The sequence below is a fragment of the Salvelinus namaycush genome, chromosome 4 (assembly GCF_016432855.1).
Source record: "Salvelinus namaycush isolate Seneca chromosome 4, SaNama_1.0, whole genome shotgun sequence".
NCBI lineage: Eukaryota > Metazoa > Chordata > Actinopteri > Salmoniformes > Salmonidae > Salvelinus > Salvelinus namaycush.
The window spans coordinates 64,138,766-64,163,561 of NC_052310.1; the positions used below are offsets into that span (position 1 = coordinate 64,138,766).

Sequence of the window (24,796 nt, forward strand, 5' to 3'; positions counted from 1 at the left end):
ATAAACATCATACACAGGCACAGACACACACGCATATACACACACACACATACACACACACACACACACACACATTCGCACACACACACACACCCCAAACCACATCCATGCCAGACCCAGACCCTTAGCCTGTTTGAAGCTGTGTGCACTAATGATTCCTAAATGTCTTTACTAGTCTGTAAAGCTGAAGGGGTGTGTGTGCGTGTGTGTGTGTGTGTGTGTGTGTGTGTGTGTGTGTGTGTGTGTGTGTGTGTGTGTGTGTGTGTGTGTGTGTGTGTGTGTGTGTGTGTGTGTGTGTGTGTGTGTGTATGTGTTATAATGAAACGTTTGGCACCTCAGTGTGCTTTCTGTGAAGGGGACACTAAAACCTGCCAACTTTGAACTCTGAACCCCTTTTAGAGTCTTACAGTTAAAACTATTTAACGTCTCGCCTGAGACACTTTCTGTCTCAGCCTCTCTATCCCTCCTCCCTTTCAGAAAAGAAAGAGCCAGGTACCAATTGACATTTTATAGGAGGGATTTGATTGATCAGACCAGCAGTAAAGACATCAAAGTTTTCTGTTTCATTTCTGACTCCTGTTCAACTGAGACAATAGGGTGGTCCTAGACAGAGAGGAGGAGTGTGTGTGTTCATGTGTGTGTGTGAGGGGGTGTCTGCATACTAACATAGGGTATAAGTTACAAATGAAGCAGACTTATATGGCGCGTGAGTGAAATGTACCAGGAGTCACGGTCATATAGCTTCATTAAGATCAAAGCCAGCGGCTGGGAGCTGAAATACAGTATGAACTAATGATCATTCAGCTGCACTGGGATTCTGCTGGTAAAAACAGGACCAAGGCTTTGTGTTTCCTAATGATCATGGAGGCTGACTCTTATTTTGCAGTAAAAAGCAGCTTTGTGTAGTTCTTTGTTGTGAGCAGCGAAAGACTGCCTGGTAAAACACTTGGAAGTCTGACAAGTCTGCTGCTGAACTGCATTTGCATGATAAGTAACCTTGACGTGAGGCTTGAAGACTTGTGTTAGCTCCCTGATATGTAAGCTTGACTTGAGGCTTGAAGACTTGTGTTAGCTCCCTGATATGTAACCTTGACTTGAGGCTTGAAGACTTGTGTTAGCTCCCTGATAAGTAACCTTGACTTGAGGCTTGAAGACTTGTGTTAGCTCCCTGATATGTAACCTTGACGTGAGGCTTGAAGACTTGAGTTAGCTCCCTGAGCTAAAGGCTTTAGCTAAAAGGGCTAACAGGGCTAAGTCTTGTGTTGTAAATAAGATTCAAGCTCACACACTCCATTGCATACAGCCCATAATACGAACCTCTCCATCTGTCTCTGGCTGACTCTCTCTCTCTCTCTCTCTCTCTCTCTCTCTCTCTCTCTCTCTCTCTCTCTCTCTCTCTCTCTCTCTCTCTCTCTCTCTCTCTCTCTCTCTCTCTCTCTCTTCTCTCTCTTCTCTCTCTCTCTCTCTCTCTCTCTCTCTCTCTCTTCTCTCTCTCTCTCTCTCTCTCTCTCTCTCTCTCTCTCTCTCTCTCTCTCTCTCCATTGAGCCGTTGTACACAACAGATGGCTTTTTAGTTTCCCCAAATTGATAGAGAGGAACAGTGACAACTTGGCCTAGGCTTCACTGTTTCCCATCTCTCCCTTTCTCTCTCTCACCCCACATCTCTCTCTCTCTTACCCCACATCTCTCACTTCTCTCCCTATATCCATCGAGCCAGACATATTTTGGCTAGGTCTCTCCTTTGTCTCTCTCTCCCATAACGTTGCTGTTTCAATTACAGTTGGAGTAAAGGAGTGACTGTATCGTTGGAGTAAAGGAGTGACTGTATCGTTGGAGTAAAGGAGTGACTGTATCGTTGGAGTAAAGGAGTGACTGTATCGTTGGAGTAAAGGAGTGACTGTATCATTGGAGTAAAGGAGTGACTGTATCGTTGGAGTAAAGGAGTGACTATCGTTGGAGTAAAGGAGTGACTGTATCGTTGGAGTAAAGGAGTGACTGTATCGTTGGAGTAAAGGAGTGACTGTATCATTGGAGTAAAGGAGTGACTGTATCGTTGGAGTAAAGGAGTGACTGTATCGTTGGAGTAAAGGAGTGACTGTATCGTTGGAGTAAAGGAGTGACTGTATCGTTGGAGTAAAGGAGTGACTGTATCGTTGGAGTAAAGGAGTGACTGTATCATTGGAGTAAAGGAGTGACTGTATCGTTGGAGTAAAGGAGTGACTGTATCGTTGGAGTAAAGGAGTGACTGTATCGTTGGAGTAAAGGAGTGACTGTATCGTTGGAGTAAAGGAGTGACTGTATCGTTGGAGTAAAGGAGTGACTGTATCGTTGGAGTAAAGGAGTGACTGTATCGTTGGAGTAAAGGAGTGACTGTATCGTTGGAGTAAAGGAGTGACTGTATCATTGGACTAAAGGAGTGACTGTATCGTTGGAGTAAAGGAGTGACTGTATCATTGGAGTAAAGGAGTGACTGTATCGTTGGAGTAAAGGAGTGACTGTATCGTTGGAGTAAAGGAGTGACTGTATCGTTGGAGTAAAGGAGTGACTGTATCGTTGGAGTAAAGGAGTGACTGTATCATTGGAGTAAAGGAGTGACTGTATCGTTGGAGTAAAGGAGTGACTGTATCATTGGAGTAAAGGAGTGACTGTATCGTTGGGGTAAAGGAGTGACTGTATCGTTGGAGTAAAGGAGTGACTGTATCGTTGGAGTAAAGGAGTGACTGTATCGTTGGAGTAAAGGAGTGACTGTATCGTTGGAGTAAAGGAGTGACTGTATCGTTGGAGTAAAGGAGTGACTGTATCGTTGGAGTAAAGGAGTGACTGTATCGTTGGAGTAAAGGAGTGACTGTATCATTGGAGTAAAGGAGTGACTGTATCGTTGGAGTAAAGGAGTGACTGTATCGTTGGAGTAAAGGAGTGACTGTATCGTTGGAGTAAAGGAGTGACTGTATCGTTGGCAGCAGAGCAGACTTGCATCATCACTCAGTCCATTCTATAAACAGTCACTTAGGCAAAATGTTTGCAGACGCGCTGATCCAAAGTTTACTACCGTCAGTGAAACATCATGTATTAGTAATGTATAATTTTGACAGAGGAAATGGATGATACATTCATGCTTTTTATTTTACAAACAAGTTGAACGTTTTTTGCAGCCTGATCACCAAAACTTCCTCAACCGTCTTTCACTACCGTGTAGAAAGTACAGGACAAGACTTGAATATGGATGTTTGTAGGATAAGAGGTGTTAGGGCTGGACTGGACTGGGCTGGGCTGGGCTGGGCTGGGCTGGGCTGGGCTGGGCTGGACTGGGTTGGGCTGGGCTGGACTGGATTGTGTTGGGCTGGACTGGATTGTGTTGGGCTGGACTGGATTGTGTTGGGCTGGACTGGATTGTGTTGGGCTGGATTGGACTGGATCGTGTTGGGCTGGGCTGGATTGGGCTGGGCTGGACTGGGTTGGGCTGGACTGGGTTGGGCTGGACTGGGTTGGGCTGGGCTGGGCTGGACTGGGTTGGGCTGGGCTGGACTGGGTTGGGCTGGGCTGGGCTGGACTGGGTTGGGCTGGGCTGGGTTGGGCTGGGCTGGACTGGGTTGGGCTGGACTGGGTTGGGCTGGGCTGGACTGGGTTGGGCTGGACTGGGCTGGGCTGGGCTGGGCTGGGCTGGGCTGGGCTGGGCTGGACTGGGTTGGGCTGGGCTGGACTGGGTTGGGCTGGACTGGGTTGGGCTGGGCTGGGCTGGACTGGGTTGGGCTGGACTGGGTTGGGCTGGGCTGGGCTGGGCTGGACTGGGTTGGACTGGGCTGGGTTGGGCTGGGCTGGGCTGGGCTGGACTGGGTTGGGCTGGGCTGGGCTGGCTGGACTGGGTTGGGCTGGGCTGGGCTGGGCTGGGTTGGGCTGGGCTGGACTGGGTTGGGCTGGACTGGGTTGGGCTGGGCTGGACTGGGTTGGGCTGGACTGGGTTGGGCTGGGCTGGGCTGGACTGGGTTGGGCTGGGCTGGACTGGGTTGGGCTGGACTGGGTTGGGCTGGGCTGGGCTGGACTGGGTTGGGCTGGACTGGGTTGGGCTGGGCTGGGCTGGACTGGGTTGGGCTGGGCTGGGCTGGGTTGGGCTGGGCTGGACTGCGTTGGGCTGGGCTGGGCTGGGCTGGACTGGGTTGGGCTGGGCTGGACTGGGTTGGGCTGGGCTGGGCTGGGCTGGGCTGGGTTGGGCTGGGCTGGACTGCGTTGGGCTGGGCTGGGCTGGACTGGGTTGGGCTGGGCTGGGCTGGGTTGGGCTGGGCTGGACTGCGTTGGGCTGGGCTGGGCTGGACTGGGTTGGGCTGGGCTGGGCTGGGCTGGGCTGGGTTGGGCTGGGCTGGACTGCGTTGGGCTGGGCTGGGCTGGACTGGGTTGGGCTGGGCTGGGCTGGGTTGGGCTGGGCTGGACTGCGTTGGGCTGGGCTGGGCTGGACTGGGTTGGGCTGGGCTGGACTGGGTTGGGCTGGGCTGGGCTGGGTTGGGCTGGGTTGGGCTGGGCTGGGCTGGACTGGACTGCCCTAGCTGTTTATAGTGTCCAGAACAGCTTCACTGGAGTCACTCTACAATTCTCAACATCTGCTCTGTCCTCTACAAACACACACACACACACACACACATTTTTACATAGAGTACATGCACACACACACACGAACACCCCCCCCCCCCCCACAGGCATGCACACAGAGATAGGATAGGAGAATGTGCTCACAGTAGTCGAAGAGAGCGTAGTCCACCAAAGGCCAGACTGGGGATGCAGCGCAGAGAGTTGTAACTCAGGATCCTGGAATGAGTCAGAAACAGTGATTATACCCTGTCATCAATCCCTCATGTTAAAACAGATCCTGGATAACCAGAGAGTTGTGATTGTGTGTTCCGTGCTCTCATAGTGGACCGGTGGACTGATCAGTGCTTACAGTGTGGTGAGCTGACTCATGTTGGAGAATGAAGAGTTGGTTAGAGAGTTGATCTTGTTGTTACTCAGGTCTCTGGAAGAGACAGAACACACTGTTAAATTACACACTGACAAATAACACCGGGTAAATATAAAGGCTGGTCAGGAAGACACACTCACACTAACTGGAGGTATTTGAAGGTAGACAGTTCCTTTGGCACCACGCTGAACTGGTTCCCGTCTAGATACCTGTGCAGAGACAGACAGACATTCAGCATTTAATACTTGTGTGAAATGGCAGCATTCAGAGCTCAGGCCTTTCTAAAGCCACAGAGAGAGAAAGGCCAGACCACTAACCCTAACAACCCCCTGTCAGATAGTAGCACTGTCCCACCACTCCTCCACCCACACCCCTCTCTACCTATCTCCTCCACCCTGCCTCCACCCACACCCCTCTCTACCTATCTCCTCCACCCTGCCTCCACCCACACCCCTCTCTACCTATCTCCTCCACCCTGCCTCCACCCACACCCCTCTCTACCTATCTCCTCCACCCTGCCTCCACCCACACCCCTCTCTACCTATCTCCTCCACCCTGCCTCCACCCACACCCCTCTCTACCTATCTCCTCCACCCTGCCTCCACCCACACCCCTCTCTACCTATCTCCTCCACCCTGCCTCCACCCACACCCCTCTCTACCTATCTCCTCCACCCTGCCTCCACCCACACCCCTCTCTACCTATCTCCTCCACCCTGCCTCCACCCACACCCCTCTCTACCTATCTCCTCCACCCTGCCTCCACCCACACCCCTCTCTACCTATCTCCTCCACCCTGCCTCCACCCACACCCCTCTCTACCTATCTCCTCCACCCTGCCTCCACCCACACCCCTCTCTACCTATCTCCTCCACCCTGCCTCCACCCACACCCCTCTCTACCTATCTCCTCCACCCTGCCTCTACCCTGCCTCCACCCACACCCCTCTCTAACTATCTCCTCCACCCTGCCCCCACCCACACCCCTCTCTACCTATCTCCTCCACCCTCCCCTGCCTCCACCCACACCCCTCTCTACCTATCTCCTCCACCCTCCCCACTCCTCCAACCACACCCCTCTCTACCTATCTCCTCCACCCTCCCCTGCCTCCACCCACACCCCTCTCTACCTATCTCCTCCACCCTCCCCACTCCTCCACCCACACCCCTCTCTACCTATCTCCTCCACCCTCCCCTGCCTCCACCCACACCCCTCTCTACCTATCTCCTCCACCCTCCCCTGCCTCCACCCACACCCCTATCTACCTATCTCCTCCACCCTCCCCTGCCTCCACCCACACCCTTCTCTACCTATCTCCTCCACCCTCCCCACTCCTCCACCCACACCCCTCTCTACCTATCTCCTCCACCCTCCCCTGCCTCCACCCACACCCCTCTCTACCTATCTCCTCCACCCTCCCCTGCCTCCACCCACACCCCTCTCTACCTATCTCCTCCACCCTCCCCTGCCTCCACCCACACCCCTCTCTACCTATCTCCTCCACCCTCCCCTGCCTCCACCCACACCCTTCTCTCCCTATCTCCTCCACCCTCCCCACTCCTCCACCCACACCCCTCTCTACCTATCTCCTCCACCCTCCCCTGCCTCCACCCACACCCCTCTCTACCTATCTCCTCCACCCTCCCCACTCCTCCACCCACACCCCTCTCTACCTATCTCCTCCACCCTCCCCTGCCTCCACCCACACCCCTCTCTACCTATCTCCTCCACCCTCCCCTGCCTCCACCCACACCCCTCTCTACCTATCTCCTCCACCCTCCCCTGCCTCCACCCACACCCTTCTCTAACTATCTTCCCCTCCCTCTGCTGTTAAAGGGAAAAGAGTGTAACTACCATGGACACACTCCCACCCCCCACATAAATCTCTACTGCAACATTGAGGTCTTCTGCTATTGTTCTATGCTGCCCTGAGGGCAAAGAGGCCCTCACGGAGGTGAAGGTGATGGGGTAATGACAGTGTGTGTAAGTGTTGCGAGGTGGGATAAGGTAGGGGCATGGAGTAATAACGGTGGAGCGTTATATGGCTAAAGACTGTGTGTGTGTGTGTGCAAGGGTTACAGTAGTTTCATTAATGACAGTGTTGGAGCAGCACACTCTCAGATGAAAGCATGGGACACCTGGTCACACCTGCTACGACAATGACAGCCTGTGTGTGTGTGTGTGTGTGTGTGTGTGTGTGTGTGTGTGTGTGTGTGTGTGTGTGTGTGTGTGTGTGTGTGTGTGTGTGTGTGTGTGTGTGTGTGTGTGTGTGTGTGTGTGTGTGTGTGTGTGTGCCCCGTGGAGGAAAGTTCAGACCCATCCCAACAAAACTTTCTCATTAAAATGTCCTCTTGCTGCTGGGGACCACACAGTCCTTGGGCCCCATAGAGAGAGTGACATCAGTGTTAGGCCTGGTGGCCGCTGGGAGCAGACAGGCATGTCTGAGAGAACAACTACAACCTGTCTCTCTCTTTCTGCCTGTCTCTCTCTTTCTGTCTGTCTCTATCTTTCTGTCTGTCTCTATCTTTCTGTCTGTCTCTCTCTTTCTGTCTATCTCTCTCTTTCTGTCTGTCTCTCTCTTTCTGCCTGTCTCTCTCTTTCTGCCTGTCTCTATCTTTCTGCCTGTCTCTATCTTTCTGTCTATCTCTCTCTTTCTGTCTGTCTCTATCTTTCTGCCTGTCTCTCTCTTTCTGCCTGTCTCTCTCTTTCTGCCTGTCTCTCTCTTTCTGTCTGTCTCTATCTTTCTGCCTGTCTCTATCTTTCTGTCTATCTCTCTCTTTCTGTCTATCTCTCTCTCTTTCTGTCTATCTCTCTCTTTCTTCCTGTCTCTCTCTTTCTGTCTGTCTCTCTCTTTCTGCATGTCTCTCTCTTTCTGCCTGTCTCTATCTTTCTGTCTGTCTCTATCTTTCTGCCTGTCTCTATCTTTCTGCCTGTCTCTATCTTTCTGTCTGTCTCTATCTTTCTGCCTGTCTCTATCTTTCTGCCTGTCTCTATCTTTCTGCCTGTCTCTATCTTTCTGCCTGTCTCTATCTTTCTGTCTTGACTACAATGCTACAATCTGCCCATGTCCATAAAGTTAAACCTGATTTCATCACAAACATTTTATAATTGAAATGTTTGATGTTCTGCGAAGGAACTCACAGCTCGGTGACGTTTCTGGGGATGCCTTTGGGCAGCGCACGGAGGTGTTTGTTACTGCAGCGTACTACGGTCTCCAGACAAGTACACTCACTGGGACACTGAGGCCTGGGCACACAGCTCGTCTCCTCCACACCTGGAGAGAGAGAGAGAGATAGATAGAGAGGGGGGAGAAGGCGACAGTGAGGGAGGGGATTTTGATTATTCAAATGGCTTTGAGTCACACACTTAAACACAGAGACACACAATTATCGCTAACAATTTAGCAAAGTCTAAGAACAAAACAGATCGGGCGAGGAACACAGCTAGAGAAATAGGGGTGGGAAAGGGGGGGAGAGAAGGAGGGAGATAGAGAAAGAGATAAGGAGAGACATATACCATATACCAAAGATAAAGAGAGGGACAGCAGTGTGAGGAAGAGCGATATGCGGTGGAAGGGGAGGTAGAGAGGGGGAGAGGGAGGGAGAGACAGATACCTGTCACCAAATGAGACAAGAAAAGGTCAACCAGTGAAGATCAAACACCATTGTAAATACAACCCATATTTATGCTTATTTATTTTCCCTTTTGTACATTAACCATTTGTACATTGTTACAACACTGTATATATACATAATATGACATTTGTAATGTCTTTATTCTTTTGAAACTTCTGTGAGTGTAATGTCTACTGTTAATTTTTATTGTTTATTTCACTTTTGTATATTATCTACCTCACTTGCTTTGGCATTGTTAACATATGTTTCCCATGCCAATAAAGCCCCTTGAATTGAATTGAGAACAGAGGAAAGCTGGTGAGACAAAGACAGAGCATTCATTCATTCTCAGCAGCAAGAAGATTCACTGGTCAATACAGCCAGCAGCTCAATACCACCACTCAGCCAGCATCGATCACAGGCCTAGGTACTGCTGAGTGTGTGTGTGTGTTTGTGTGTGTTTGTCAGGTGCATCGATCAGAAGCCTAGGTACTGCTGAGTGTGTGTGTGTTTGTGTGTGTTTGTCAGGTGCATCGATCAGAAGCCTAGGTACTGCTGAGTGTGTGTGTGTTTGTGTGTGTTTGTCAGGTGCATCGATCAGAAGCCTAGGTACTGCTGAGTGTGAAATCAGTTGGTAAACAAAATACGTTCACAAAGACAGTCGATTACCTAGAGTCCCATTCAACCACTTTTTGACTTTGAAAGAAAGAGGAGTGAGAAATTGGTGCAGAATGTTTTATCAGTCCAGTCCCGGCTAGTTAATTTACCTCCTACACAATGGGGAACATCAATAGGTAATTACCTTTATCTTAAAGGGACAGTGCATGGCAAAACAAAAAAAACTTGTGTGCTGGATTGTGTGTGTGTGTGTGTTTGTTTGTTTGTTTGTTTGTTTGTTTGTTTGTTTGTTTGTTTGTTTGTTTGTTTGTTTGTTTGTTTGTTTGTTTGTTTGTTTGTTTGTGTGTGTGTGTGTGTGTGTGTGTGTGTGTGTGTGTGTGTGTGTGTGTGTGTGTGTGTGTGTGTGTGTGTGTGTGTGTGTGTGTGTGTTGACCGTAACTCACCCTCTTCACAGCGGAAGTCAGGCACTGCCACGTCCTGTAGTGGGATCTCCTTGAGGAAGGCGGGGCGCTGGCATCGAGGGTTGCCCGTGACGATCTTCCTGCTTCTCAGCCAATCACCAAGCCAGGCCAGACGACAGTCACAGTTGAAGGAGTTAGCAAGGAGGTTACTGATGGAGAGAGCGAGGGAGAGAGTCACTACCAGACTTAATAATTACACCAATTATGCTTTAATGCGCCGTGTGTGTATGTGTATGTGTATGTGTGTATGTGTGTCTTACAGTGTAGACAGTGTTTGCAGGGTGTCGAAGGCTCCAGGGGTGATGGTAGTTAGCTGGTTGTCATAGAGAGACAGCAGGCGAACGTTGTACAGGCCAGTGAAGCTGTTGTTATGGATACAGCTGATCTTGTTGTTCCTCAACATTCTGGAATAGAGAGAACAGCTTAATTGTCATATACCATTGTGATGTGAACAGAAATGAAGTGTATTGAAATATAGTGATATACATAAATATCAGGATAAAGATTTGGATAAATTAGGATTAGATAAAGATTCGAGGATGTGGATAAGTTTGGTCATTTATTGCGTGTGGATAGTTTCTGTGTGGAGTCCCATGAGACTGGCAAGAGAGAATTGTACATTAAGTGTCTGGGCATGTATGTATGTTCTCATCCAGGACCTCTATACCAGGCGGTGTCAGAGGAAGGCCCAAATAATTGTCAAAGACTTCAGTCAGTCAAGTCGTAGACTGGTCTCTCTGCTACCGCACGGATAGCGGTACCAGAGCGCCAAGTCTAGGTCCAAAACGATCCTTAACAGCTTCTACCCCCAAGCCATAAGACTGCTGAACAATTAATCAAATGGCCACCAGATTATTTATATTGACCCCCCCGATGTTTTTACACTGCTGCTACTCACTGTTTATTAATCACTTTTCACATACAGTCACTTTACCCATACAGTCACTTACCCCATACAGACACTTTCCCCATACCTACATGTACAAATTACCTCGAATAACATTGACTCGGTACCGGTACCCCCTGTATATAGCCTCCACATTGACTCGGTACCGGTACCCCCTGTATATAGCCTCGTTATTGTTATTTTATTGTGTTACTTTCTTTGATAAATGTTTTTACTTTAGTTTATTTAGTAAGTATTTCCTGGTAAGTTCTACACCTGTTGTATTCGGCGCATGTGACAAATAAATGTTTTTGATTTGATGTATGCATGAGTGTGTGTGCATGCATGTGCTCATGTTTGCATCTGTTTGTGTCACTGGGTGTGTGTGTGTGTGTGTGTGTGTGTGTGTGTGTGTGTGTGTGTGTGTGTGTGTGTGTGTGTGTGTGTGTGTGTGTGTGTGTGTGTGTGTGTGTGTGTGTGTGTGACTCACAGCATGCGTAGTCCCTCCAGTCCCTTGAACATTCCACTGCGGACAGAGTCCAGCTGATTGGCGGTGAGGTGGAGCTCATTGACTGACCCCGCCCCCTCGAACACCCCATCTTCGATCTCTGTGATCTTATTATTGCTAAGGTTACTGGGAATAAATCAATTAAAGCGATTAAAAATAAGTTCAGTGAACTTCTTTGATTAAGTAAATAAGTTACCATAGTATAACCTAAACTACAACTTACATCTTTTTGAGCTGAGAGAGGGTCTTGAAGACTCCTACAGCCTCCAGTGTACTGATATCATTGTTGTTCAGACGACTGGGAAGAGAGGAGAAAACAGAACATGGGTAGAAAGAAACAGAAACACAGCGACGAATCCTGAAGAGGTTTCAAACATTTGCAGAGATAAACCATTGACATAAATGTGTGATTAATGTGGTCCAGATGTCTTGCAGTTAAGTGTCAGGGAGGCGTGTGTGTGTGTGTGTGTGTGTGTGTGTGTGTGTGTGTGTGTGTGTGTGTGTGTGTGTGTGTGTGTGTGTGTGTGTGTGTGTGTGTGTGTGTGTGTGTGTGTGTGTGTGTGTGTGTGTGTGTGTGCATGTGTGTGTGTGTGTGTGTGTGTGTGTGTGTGTGTGTGTGTGTATGTGTGTGTGTTCTTACAGTTCAGTGGTAGAGGAAGGGATGTGTTCTGGTATCTTATTGAGACGTAGGTTGGAGCAGTCCACCACGTTGGACTCACAGCGACATTTAGGAGGACAGACTGGATCACTGTTACACTCATTATTCAGACGAACGTCCTCGGTGCCTGAAGACACATAACACACACAACTTGAAAAAAAACTCTGTACATGACAGACAAAAAACACCCACACAAAACCACCTTTTACCAAACTTGTACCTAAAACCCAAAATACACACGTCCAACTGGTATAAAAAGCTCACACACACACACAACACATTGAGACGTCCTTACAACTCTCTGTGGCACACTGGCCTACGCCTATTCTGGCCTTAGAAAATCACTCTATAGGGCCACGATGAACCTAAACACCTGAGGGCTAAGACACACCAATAGCGTTTGCTGGCCGAGAGTACTTAGAACCTCTGAACAAAGTGCCGGCCGTAATTTGCAATCCGAGTGCGCACCGATTTTACATGTAGAATTAGGTGAAAATGTCAGCAGTAGACGTCTACAGCGGGTGGTCCCTAAAAGACCGATCTGCAGATGAACACTAGATCCACATTCGGTGCAATATGAGCGAGCCTTTAAAGATCAGCTCTCGCCTGGCCTACCACGACCCTAAAGGTTGGCACGTACTACCAGATGAGAGATGGGTAGTGGGAGGGAGAGAGCAGAGAGGAAAGAGGAGTGAAAGAGTGATGGAGAGAGAGAGAGAGATAGGCCAAGAGGGAGAGAGCAGGGGAAACGGAAGGAAGAGATGAGTACTATTTTAGAGATGTGACCTAGTGGGAGCAATGGTGTGAAAAGAACAGCAGGTCCTTAAATGCAGACCAGAGGGAGATGGAGATATTAGGAGAGATGGAGAGAAGGAGATGGAGAGAGGTGGGGAGAGGCGGGAGAGAGGGATGAGATGTCAGAGAGGATTTGGGTAGTCTAGCAGAGAGGACCCTAGAGTACAGGCCAGGGAGGAAGTGAAGTGTTTAAAGGAGAGGGAGAGAGATGGAGAAAGAGAGTGAGAGTGGGATGAGAGAGGGATGATGTCAGAGATGGCTAGGGAGAGAGGGAAGGGAATGAAGACAGGTGGGGAAGGAGGGGAGTGGCTCCAGTGCATGGGAAGATGAGTGTGATGAATATGAGAGGTGAAGGCAACGGAGAGAGTATGTGGGAGAGGCGGAGGGACGGACAGAGTGATGAAGAGAGCGAAGGAGACAGGAATAGAGGAATTCAGGGACGACGTCAGAGGGGTGTGCACTTCTACTTCTTATTTTCTTCCCTCTCTCCTCTCTTCCTCTCTCCCTCCTCTCCCTCTCTCCCCTCTCCCTCCTCTCCCTCTGTCCCCTCTTCCTCTCTCCCCTCTCCCTTCTCCCCTCTTCCTCTCTACCCTCTCCCTTCTTCCTCTCTCCCCTCTCCCTCTCTCCCCTCTTCCTCTCTCCCCTCTTCCTCTCCCTCTCCCCCCTCTCCCTCTCTTCTCTCTTCCTCTCTCCCCTCTCCCTCTCTCCCCTCTCCCTCTCTCCCCTCTCCCTCTCTCCTCTCTTCCTGTCTCCCCTCTCCCTCTCTCCCCTCTTCCTCTCCCCTCTCTCCCTCTTCCTCTCTCCCCCCTCTCCCTCTTCCCCTCTCCCCTCTCCCCTCTCTTCCTCTCTCCCCTCTCCCTCTCCCTCTCTCCCCTCTCCCTCTCTCCCCTCTCCCTCTTCCCCTCTCCCCTCTCTTCCTCTCTCCCTCTTCCTCTCTCCCTCTCCCCTCTCTCCCTCTTCCCCTCTCCCCTCTCTCCCTCTTCCCCTCTCCCCTCTCTTCCTCTCTCCCCTCTCCCTCTGTCTATGAATAGAGGTGTACGTACCAGAGCCTGGAGCCACTTACATCACAACTACTCAATAATGGAGAGGCACTAGCAGCCACTCAATGTGTGTGTGTGTCTGTGTGTGTGTCTCACTCAGAGAGGATGGCTCAGTGTTCTTTTGTTAGTTAGTGTTCTGTGTCCTGTGTTCCATAGCGCTCGCACGCTCAGCCCAACCCCTAAGTGAAGTTTAGAGATGATGTCATCGTGCCACTGTAAAGAGTAGAGCACCCAGAGCCACAGACAGAGGATGCCCCTCAATACGCTTGTAAGTGGAGACGTCATAGAACCTCAAAAATTCAACATTGCTGGAGACACCTTGCCGTTTTGAAGATATCATCACGCTTGCTAGCGAAGAGATTTGCGATGGCTAATTAGTGATAAAATAAGTGAATTGTTTCACCTCATAGCTAGCCAAGATGCTTAACTTGCCAGCTAAAACGGTTTACTGTTATTTAGCAATCACTTCTACACTATTTTGCTAGCTACGGTACAGCTGCCATGTCAATAATAACCAAACATGACGGGTGTCTCCAGTTGTGTTTATATTTAACCATTGTGACGCGCATCCATGCATATCCACTTCGTAAAGTTACGTATCTTTCTCTCCACATCTCCTGAGGCTATCTGAGTTGGAGCAGGTGTGACTGAGACACGTTGTTCCATGTCTTCTGCTTCTACAATACAGACAGCCTTATTGGTCTCTTTTGGACTCTGAGACAAACTGCTCAGACAGACAGGAAGCCTTGTACTGATGATGACTGAAGTCTAATGACGCTCATTACAATGGGCTGTGGACGGGACGTCACACACGCACGCGATGACTGAAGACTAATGATGCTCATTACAGAGCGAAGTGGAAGAACGGAAGGAAATGTCATTTCCTGCTACCCAGGAAACAAGGAAAGTTTCAGGACGTTCTTTGATCCAGCAGAGTAACTTAACTTTCATTGAGACAAGAGGAGTGACAGAGAGAGAGATAGAGGGGGAGGGAGAGTGAGAGACAGAGACAGAGACAGAGACAGAGACAGAGACAGAGACAGAGAGAGACAGACAGCGAGACAGAGAAAGAGAGGTAGAGAGAGAGAGACAGACAGACAGACATAGAGACAGAGAGACAGAGAAAGAGAGGTAGGGACAGAGAGAGGGAGAGAGAGAGGGAGAGAGAGACAGACAGAGAGACAGAGAGACAGAGAGACAGAGAAAGAGAGGTAGGGAGAGAGAGAGAGAGAGAGAGAGAGAGAGAGAGAGAGAGAGAGAGACAGACAGACAGACAGCGAGACAGAAAAAGAGAGGTAGAGAGAGACAGACAGACAGACAGACAGACAGACAGACAGACAGACAGACAGACAGACAGACAGACAGACAGACAGACAGACAGACAGACAGACAGACAGACAGACAGACAGACAGACAGACAGACAGACAGACAGACAGACAGACACAGAGAGACAGACAGACAGACAGAGAGACAGAGAAAGAGAGGTAGGGAGAGAGAGGGTAAGTTTGATGGGATAGAGAGAGAGAGTTGTCTGCCAGTACAGAAACCTCATTTTAATAGACTGGAGTTTCACTGTGATTACGTTTCATAATGTCCTAGAGAGTATATTCTACAGTCCAATTATTCCCAGAATAAAACATGGAATTCCAATGTTTTTGTGAATATTGGTCATTATTATTTTGCATTAATCAGGCTTTCATTTAATCTTCACAATGAATATCATTTCGATTCGCCTGCCAATGATAGCCCTTTATCTTTCTGACCCCCCCCCCCCCCCCCCCCCACACACACACACACACACACACCTCCTCTAATTGTGAAGTTATTTTCTTGGAAATGCTCTTGTTAAGGACTCCGAAAACATCCGCTGATTGGAATCTGCGTCCTCTGATGGGCTTTATTTTCTTTATTCTCTACCGCTAAAGAGGACCCTCTATCTTTCTATCACGCAGACTCTCTCTCTCTCTCCCTTTCTGTCTACCCACACACACACACACACACACACACACACACACACACACACACACACACACACACACACACACACACACACACACACACACACACACACACACACACACACACACACACACACACACACACACACACACACACACACACACACACACACAAACACACACACACATGTAAATTTGTCAGTGAATGTGCTTGTGCCAAAGCAAATAAGACCTTCCTTCAGTCTTTATCAAAGTTAGTCTGAGTTATACAAACAGAGGTGAGGCATAGAGCCAGAGAAGGAAACACACAACTTACGGGAAACCCAAACCTCCAGAGTTAACCCATTCCAGTTAGAAGAATAGAGGTTAAAGAAGAGGAGGAATAGAAAAAGAGTGGAGGGGTGGAGCTGTGGAGAGGTGAAAAGCTAGCTAGAAAGAGTATGAAAGCGTAAACACAACCCACTCACCAGGGATGAAGTATTGTTCCTTGGCTGTGATGGAAACAAGAGAGAAGCAATGATGTCAGTCAACACAGATATGGTCAAACAGAGTCATATATACTCACATATATATGACTAGATGTGATACAGATAGTCATGTATGACTATATATGACTATCTTCATAAATGGCACTGGCAACTATGACTATGGTAAATATGACAATGCTATGGAGAAGCTATGAAAAGATTAAAGATCAAGATATTGTATCAGAGAATGAGGAGAGGAAGAGAAGGAAGAGGGAGAGAGGTAATCAGAGAGCAAGAGAGAGGGAGAAAGACAGAAGAAAGAAAGAGAAAGCATATAGAGAGAGAAATACACATCAACGAAGTGGAATCATCAGACCATGTTTATTCACCATGGCAGACGGTCATGTTAGATTGTAAACCAGCGTGGGCGAGAGTAGAGTTTTGAGAGAGGAGTGCCAAGCTGCTGAGCCCACTGCTCTAACACAGTACACTGGCAGAGAGACACACAGCCAGACAGAAACACTATACTGTATCCTATGGTTGCCAGAGACAGGGAGGGCCTGGGAGGGGAGGGGGCCTGGGGGCCAGGGAGAAGGGAGGGGACCTGGGGGCCAGGGGGAAGGGAGGGGGCCTGGGGGCCAGGGAGAAGGGAGGGGGCCAGGGAGAAGGGGAATTAGTATAGTAAAGGAGCCTAAGGGGGTGGGAGTGCAGGAGAGTAAGGAGGTGGGCACAGCCTAAAACCCACAATGCCTAGCAGGCAGAGGAAAAGGGCCTGGAGGTAGGTAGAACTGGGGAAGAAGGAGAATGAAGAGGGTGAGGTGGGGGCAGAGAAGGGGCAGTGGAATTTGAAGTTGCCACAGAGAGAGAGGTAGTGGGCACAATGCTAGAGGAATTGAACATGGGCAGAAACCCTACCCACAGCTCCAGCCTTATACAGTGATGTCAGCTCTCTGTGGTGAACAGTGAAATCAGATTCACTATGTGTTAATGTGCTATAAAACCTGCTAGAGGTTGGGGGGAGGGAGGGACTACATGAAAACCCTTGGCAAGGGATAAAGTACAGTACTATCCTATGCTGTAAATAGAGAGGAAGAATGAAAAGGACAGAGAGTATGCCTCCAGGCTGTCTGGGGGGATATTGATTGGTCTGAGTCGAGCTGGCAGAGCAGAGAGGGAGATTGAGAGTATTTAAGAGAGAGTGATCGCACAGAGTGGAGAACAAGGAGTGAGACACAGAGAGAGAGATGGAGGAGAACGAGGCTAGGAGAGAGGGGGAGCAGCAAGAGAAGTACAGGGAAGAGAGAAATGAATGATCACAGAGGTAGATGTAGAGACCGAGGTCAGTCCCAAAACAGAGAGCGAGAGAGAGACACAGAGAAGAGCCTTCCAGATAGATACACAGAGACAGAGAGACAGATAACAGCATTAGAGATAGATAGATAGATAGATAGATAGAGAGAGAGAGAGAGAGAGAGAGAGAGAGAGAGAGAGAGAGAGAGAGAGAGAGAGAGAGAGAGAGAGAGAGAGAGAGAGAGAGAGAGAGAGAGAGAGAGAGAGAGAGAGAGAGAGAGAGAGAGAGAGAGAGAGAGAGAGAGAGAGATAGAAAGATCTGGTGATCTGGTGCTTCTGTCCCCAACCAAGGATGGCCTACAGCAGCACTTAGATCTTCTGCACAGATTCTGTCAGACCTGGGCTCTGACAGTACATCTCAGTAAGACTTGTCCCATTTTGTGAATTACTGGGTGGTGAGCAGACCCCAGACCTCACAACCATAAAAGGCAATGGGTTCTATAACTGATTCAAGTATTTTTAGCCAGATCCTAATTGGTATGTCAAATGTTATGTTCCTTTTGATGGCATTGAAGGCCCTTCTTGCCTTGTCTCTTAGATCGTTCACAGCTTTGTGGAAGTTACCTGTGGCGCTGATGTTTAGGCTGAGGTATGTATCGTTTTTTTTGTGTGCTCTAGGGCAACGGTGTCTAGATGGAATTTGTATTTGAGACTCTGCATGCAGAATTCTTCAAAAATATCCTCGGTGTACAATGTAAAACACCAAATAATGCATGCAGAGCAGAATTAGACAGATACCCGCTAATTATCCAAATCCAGAAAAGAGCCGTTAAATTCTACAACCACATAAAAGGAAGCGATTCCCAAACCTTCCATAACAAAGCCATCACCTACAGAGAGATGAACCTGGAGAAGAGTCCCCTAATCAAGCTGGTCCTGGGGCTCTATTCACAAACACAAACAGACCCCACAGAGCCCCAGGACAGCAACACAATTAAACCCAACCAAATCATGAGAAAACAAAAATACACATGACACATTGGAAAGAATTAACAAAAAACAGAGCAAACTAGAATGCTATTTGGCCCTAAACAGAGAGTACACAGTGGCAGAATACCTGACCACTGTGACTGACCCAAACTTAAGGAAAGCTTTGACTATGTACAGACTCAGTGAGCATAGCCTTGCTATTGAGAAAGGCCGCCGTAGTCAGACCTACTCTCAAGAGAAGACAGGCTATGTGCACACTGCCCACAAAATGAGGTTGAAACTGAGCTGCACTTCCTAACCTCCTGCCAAATGTATGACCATATTAGAGACACATACTTCCCTCAGATTACACAGATCCACAAAGAATTTGAAAACAAACCTGATTTTGATAAACTCCCATATCTATTGGGTGAAATACCACAGTGTGACATCACAGCAGCAATATTTGTGACCTGTTGCCACAAGAAAAGGGCAACCAGTGAAGAACAAACACCATTGTAAATGTAACCCATATTTATGTTTATTTATTTTACCTTTTGTACTTTATCTATTTGCACATAATATGACATTTGAAATGTCTTTATTATTTTGGAACTTTTGTGAGTGTAACGTTTACTGTTTATTTGTATTGTTTATTTAACTTTATTATCTACTTCACTTGCCTTGGCAATGTTACCATATGTTTACCATGCCAATAAAGCCCTTACATTGAATTGAGAGAGAGAGAGATGGAGAACAGCCTTCCAGATAGATACAGAGAGAGAGAGAGAGAGAGAACTGGAGAAAGACAAAGAACAGCCTTAGATATACTGTAGCTAGAGAGACAGAGAACAGCCTTCCAGATAGAGATAGAGAGAACAGCCTTCCAGATAGAGAGAGAGACAGAGAACAGCCTTCCAGATAGAGATAGAGAGAACAGCCTTCCAGATAGAGAGAGAGAGAGAGAGAGAGAACAGCCTTCCAGATAGAGAGAGAGAGAACAGCCTTCCAGATAGAGAGAGAGAGAACAGCCTTCCAGATAGAGAGAGAACAGCCTTCCAGATAGAGAGAGAACAGCCTTCCAGATAGAGAGAGAACAGCCTTCCAGATAGAGAGAACATCCTTCCAGATAGAGAGAACAGCCTTCCAGATAGAGAGAGAGAACAGCCTTCCAGATAGAGAGAGAACAGCCTTCCAGATAGAGAGAGAGAGAACAGCCTTCCAGATAGAGAGAGAACAGCCTTCCAGATAGAGAGAGAACAGCCTTCCAGATAGAGAGAGAGAGAGAGAGAACAGCCTTCCAGATAGAGAGAGAGAGAACAGCCTTCCAGATAGAGAGAGAACAGCCTTCCAGATAGAGAGAGAACAGCCTTCCAGATAGAGAGAGAACAGCCTTCCAGATAGAGAGAACATCCTTCCAGATAGAGAGAACAGCCTTCCAGAGAGAGAGAACAGCCTTCCAGATAGAGAGAGAGAACAGCCTTCCAGATAGAGAGAGAACAGCCTTCCAGATAGAGAGAGAACAGCCTTCCAGATAGAGAGAACATCCTTCCAGATAGAGAGAGAACAGCCTTCCAGATAGAGAGAACATCCTTCCAGATAGAGAGAACAGCCTTCCAGATAGAGAGAACAGCCTTCCAGATAGAGAGAGAACAGCCTTCCAGATAGAGAGAACAGCCTTCCAGATAGAGAGAACATCCTTCCAGATAAAGAGAGCGAACAGCCTTCCAGATAGAGAGAGAGAACAGCCTTCCAGATAGAGAGAACATCCTTCCAGATAGAGAGAGAGAACAGCCTTCCAGATAGAGAGAGAACAGCTTTCCAGATAGAGAGAGAGAACAGCCTTCCAGATAGAGAGAGAACAGCCTTCCAAATAGAGAGAGAGAACAGCCTTCCAGATAGAGAGAACATCCTTCCAGATAGAGAGAGAGAACAGCCTTCCAGATAGAGAGAACATCCTTCCAGATAGAGAGAACAGCCTTCCAGATAGAGAGAACAGCCTTCCAGATAGAGAGAGAACAGCCTTCCAGATAGAGAGAACAGCCTTCCAGATAGAGAGAACATCCTTCCAGATAAAGAGAGCGAACAGCCTTCCAGATAGAGAGAGAGAACAGCCTTCCAGATAGAGAGAACATCCTTCCAGATAGAGAGAGAGAACAGCCTTCCAGATAGAGAGAGAACAGCTTTCCAGATAGAGAGAGAGAACAGCCTTCCAGATAGAGAGAGAACAGCCTTCCAAATAGAGAGAGAGAACAGCCTTCCAGATAGAGAGAGAGAACAGCCTTCCAGATAGAGAGAGAACAGCCTTCCAGATAGAGAGAGAGAGAACAGCCTTCTAGATAGACAGAGAGAGGGAGAGAACAGCCTTCCATATAGAGAGAGAGAACAGCCTTCCAGATAGAGAGAGAACAGCCTTCCAGATAGAGAGAGAGAACAGCCTTCCAGATAGAGAGAGAGAACAGCCTTCCAGATAGAGAGAGAGAACAGCCTTCCAGATAGACAGAGAGAGAGAGAGAACAGCCTTCCAGATAGAGAGAGAACAGCCTTCCAAATAGAGAGAGAGAACAGCCTTCCAGATAGAGAGAGAGAACAGCCTTCCAGATAGAGAGAGAACAGCTTTCCAGATAGAGAGAGAGAACAGCCTTCCAGATAGACAGAGAGAGAGAGAGAGAACAGCCTTCCAGATAGAGAGAGAACAGCCTTCCAGATAGAGAGAGAGAACAGCCTTCCAGATAGAGAGAGAGAGAGAACAGCCTTCCAGATAGAGAGAGAGAGAACAGCCTTCCATATATAGAGAGAACAGCCTTCCAGATAGAGAGAACAGCCTTCCAGATAGACAGAGAGAGAGAGAGAACAGCCTTCCATATAGAGAGAGAACAGCCTTCCAGATAGAGAGAGAGAGAGAGAACAGCCTTCCAGATAGAGAGAGAGAGAGAACAGCCTTCCATATAGAGAGAGAACAGCCTTCCAGATAGAGAGAGAGAACAGCCTTCCATATAGAGAGAGAGAGAACAGCCTTCCATATAGAGAGAGAACAGCCTTCCATATAGAGAGAGAACAGCCTTCCAGATAGAGAGAGAGAACAGCCTTCTAGATAGACAGAGAGAGAGAGAGAGAGAACAGCCTTCCAGATAGAGAGAGAACAGCCTTCCAGATAGACAGAGAGAGAGAGAGAACAGCCTTCCAGATAGAGAGAGAACAGCCTTCCAGATAGAGAGAGAGAACAGCCTTCCAGATAGAGAGAGAGAGAGAGAGAACAGCCTTCCATATAGAGGTGCAGACAGATCCTCCTACCAGAGCAGCGGAACTTCTTGCTCTTGATCTGCCCGATGCGTTTGTTGGCCAAACGTCTGGGGCTGGCACAGCGGGCACCGCTGGTCTCTATTGGGTTGGAGCGCAGGTAGTCTGCCAGCCACTTCAGGTTACAGTCACAGATAAACGGGTTCTGGGCCAGGTGACTGGAAATAGTGAGGGAGGGAATTACATCTCAGGAATTGAAAAGGAGGGTAGCAAATTCCATCTCAATTACAAGTTTGTAAACATTAAATACTATATACAGAGTACAGACATTCAATTCTCAAAAGTTTTACTTCTGATGTCCCTCGCTATGTGACAGTTAAAATATGAACTTCTGTGCAATTGTGTGTGGCATAGGATCTATGAGGTGGCAACCGAGGCCTAGGGTATGTGGTTTATTTGAGTGGTCAGAATACAGTGCAGGGACAAGGTAGAGGAGTTGTACTTCTTTTCACCGAATTCAGGTTAAACAAGAAGCTACTTATAGACTGGAACAGCCCCCCCAGTGTGTGTGTGTGTGTGTGTGTGTGTGTGTGTGTGTGTGTGTGTGTGTGTGTGTGTGTGTGTGTGTGTGTGTGTGTGTGTGTGTGTGTGTGTGTGTGTGTGTGTGTGTGTGTGTGTGTGTGTGTGTGTGTGTGTGTGTGTGTGTGAACCGTCTACCCTGTCGTCGATGGGTCTCTGGGTGAGAACTGTTGTCAGATGAGCCTAGCGACAACATTATCAATCAACTTGACAGGTGTGTTTCTGTGTGTCTGAGTTTGTGTGCCTGCATATACCTGTTTGTATGTGTTACACAACATAACACAATTGTTCTTGCTAAACATAAACTGACCAAGACAATCAGTCAAAAACCTACTTCAGTTTGCAGTCAGTATTGATAACAGTGTTTGTTAGGCTGCACTCGCTTGGTTGGAGGGTGTATTGGCTTGATTTTTAATGACCTGAGGGTGTGTGTGTGTTTGTGTGTGAGTGTGTGTGTGTATAATTGTCATTGTCACGATGATGGATTTACTCTGCTTTTTACCTCAAGCTTCCATTCATGTGTTGGCTTGTGTGTGTGTGTGTGTGTGTGTGTGTGTGTGTGTGTGTGTGTGTGTGTGTGTGTGTGTGTGTGTGTGTGTGTGTGTGTGTGTGTGTGTTTTTGTATGTGTGTATGCATGCATGCGCACGTATGTGCGTGTGCACACGTATGTGTAAGCGCCCGTGTGTGTGTGTGTGTGTGTGTGTGTGTGTGTGTGTGTGTGTGTGTGTGTGTGTTTTTGAATGTGTGTATGCATGCATGCGCACGTATGTGTGTGTGCACACGTATGTGTAAGCGCCCGTGTGTGTGTGTGTGTGTGTGTGTGTGTGTGTGTGTGTGTGTGTGTGTGTGTGTGTGTGTGTGTGTGTGTGTGTGTGTGTGTGTGTGTGTGTGTGTGTGTGTGTGTCTGTGTGTGTAACTCACAGCGTCTGTATAGCTCTGAGGGATGCGAAGGTGCCCTTGGCCACAGTCTGTATCTTGTTGTCATACAGAGACAGTAGAGAGAGATTCTGCAGGTCTGTGAAGGCATTGGCCCGAACACAGTGGATCTTATTGGCATTCAACAACCTGGGAGAGGGAGGTAGAAAGAGAGACAGAGGGAGAGCGAGAGAGCGAGAGAGAGGGTGGGGATGGACGGAGGGAAGAAGGGAGGGAAAGAAAGTGGAAAGGAGATAAGGGAGATGTGGAAAGCATCAATATAAGATGAGTGTCATAAGAGAATAACTAGTATTACTATTGTTTGTATACCCCATTATTTTGTGTACTTACAGTAGTTGCAGGGCATATAGTCCGTCGAACACTCCTTTGGGAAGCTCCGTGATCTTATTCCCATATAGGACTCTGTTAATATCAACCAATTGATATATTAATTAACAATCAATCAATCGCCCAATCAATAAGAAATTGTATTTATGTGAAAGCAGAGTGACTCACAGTGAGTTGAGGGATCTCAGACCCTGGAAAGCATCAGGAGCTATTTCTGATATTTGGTTATTACTGAGATCTCTAGAGAGAGAGAGAGAGAGAGAGAGAGAGAGAGAGAGAGAGAGAGAGAGAGAGAGAGAGAGAGAGAGAGAGAGAGAGAGAGAGAGAGAGAGAGAGAGAGAGAGAGAGAGAGAGAGAGAGAGAGAGAGAGAGAGAGAGAGAGAGAGAGAGAGAGAGAGAGAGAGAGAGAGAGAGAGAGAGAGAGAGAGAGAGAGAGAGAGAGAGAGAGAGAGAGAGAGAGAGAGAGAGAGAGAGAGAGAGAGAGAGAGAGAGAGAGAGAGAGAGAGAGAGAGAGAGAGAGAGAGAGAGAGAGAGAGAGAGAGAGAGAGAGAGAGAGAGAGAGAGAGAGAGAGAGAGAGAGAGAAGGGGGGTTAAAGAGACATTCAATGTTGGAGGTTAGTCTTTAGCCTTGCCCAACTGTCATACAGTAGCTGTAACCTCTGACCCCAAGGACTCAACTAAGTCCGTACTGTACCATAACATATCATTGAAGTTTCCATTCAAGAACTTCCTAAAGCAGCCGATGATATTTGAGGAGAGGTAGGTTGACGACACTGCCAGCCAATGAAAATCCAGAACAGTGTGATGAATGTGGTGTATTAATGGGGTGCAGGGCTGGGGTCCATATGGAACAGGCTGTCTCTGTAAATGCCTGTTAACAGAATCCACAGACCACTGGCCACAAGCTAACCACTGAGTGTGTGTATGTGTGTGTGTGTGTGTATGTGTGTGTGTGTGTGTGTGTGTGTGTGTGTGTGTGTGTGTGTGTGTGTGTGTGTGTGTGTGTGTGTGTGTGTGTGTGTGTGTGTGTGTGTGTGTGTGTGCGCGTGCGTGCGTGTGTATGAGTGTGCGTGCGTGCGCGTGCGTGCGCGTATGAGAGTGTGTGTGTTAATGGAGTGCACAGTGAAAAGGGAAATCTTTAAAGTGAAATCGTCATGTGGTCTTTAAGATGTGAAATTATCCCATTTGAGGCTAATGTTAAACTAAGTGTTAAATAAGTAGCGATTTGTCTTTTTGCAAAAGCCTGATGTTTCATGGAAAATAAAGGTTACAGCGTCTGATCTCAGAAACACTGCTGTCATGTGCCAGGGGAACAACACAGTTCATATATGGGGTCATACAAACTGGGCCAAGGTGAGAGTGTGTCTGTTAGTTTGTTTACACAGTGGGTTGCCCTGTCACCTATTTTATATCTAAAGGATCTTTTAAGGATCTGTAGTGATCTGTCCTATTAGAGTGTGTTATTATTATTATTGCTATTGTATTAGAGGCTACAGGCTTC

General features: G+C 48.0%; 1 protein-coding gene across 1 annotated transcript in view; it reads right to left on the bottom strand.

The window, feature by feature from the left end:
- slit1a (slit homolog 1a (Drosophila)) overlaps positions 1-24,796 on the bottom strand; it is a 145,032-nt gene that overhangs the window by 17,613 nt on the left and 102,623 nt on the right. The window contains exons 11-24 of the mRNA XM_038992182.1: positions 24,408-24,431; positions 23,464-23,541; positions 23,299-23,370; positions 22,954-23,097; positions 21,507-21,670; positions 15,954-15,977; positions 11,675-11,819; positions 11,258-11,332; positions 11,017-11,160; positions 9,901-10,044; positions 9,623-9,789; positions 8,089-8,221; positions 5,089-5,157; positions 4,726-4,797 (exon numbers count right to left, since the gene is read on the bottom strand). Coding sequence (XP_038848110.1) covers positions 4,726-4,797; positions 5,089-5,157; positions 8,089-8,221; positions 9,623-9,789; positions 9,901-10,044; positions 11,017-11,160; positions 11,258-11,332; positions 11,675-11,819; positions 15,954-15,977; positions 21,507-21,670; positions 22,954-23,097; positions 23,299-23,370; positions 23,464-23,541; positions 24,408-24,431 — 1,455 coding nt within the window. The remainder of the gene's footprint in view (positions 1-4,725; positions 4,798-5,088; positions 5,158-8,088; positions 8,222-9,622; positions 9,790-9,900; positions 10,045-11,016; positions 11,161-11,257; positions 11,333-11,674; positions 11,820-15,953; positions 15,978-21,506; positions 21,671-22,953; positions 23,098-23,298; positions 23,371-23,463; positions 23,542-24,407; positions 24,432-24,796) is intronic.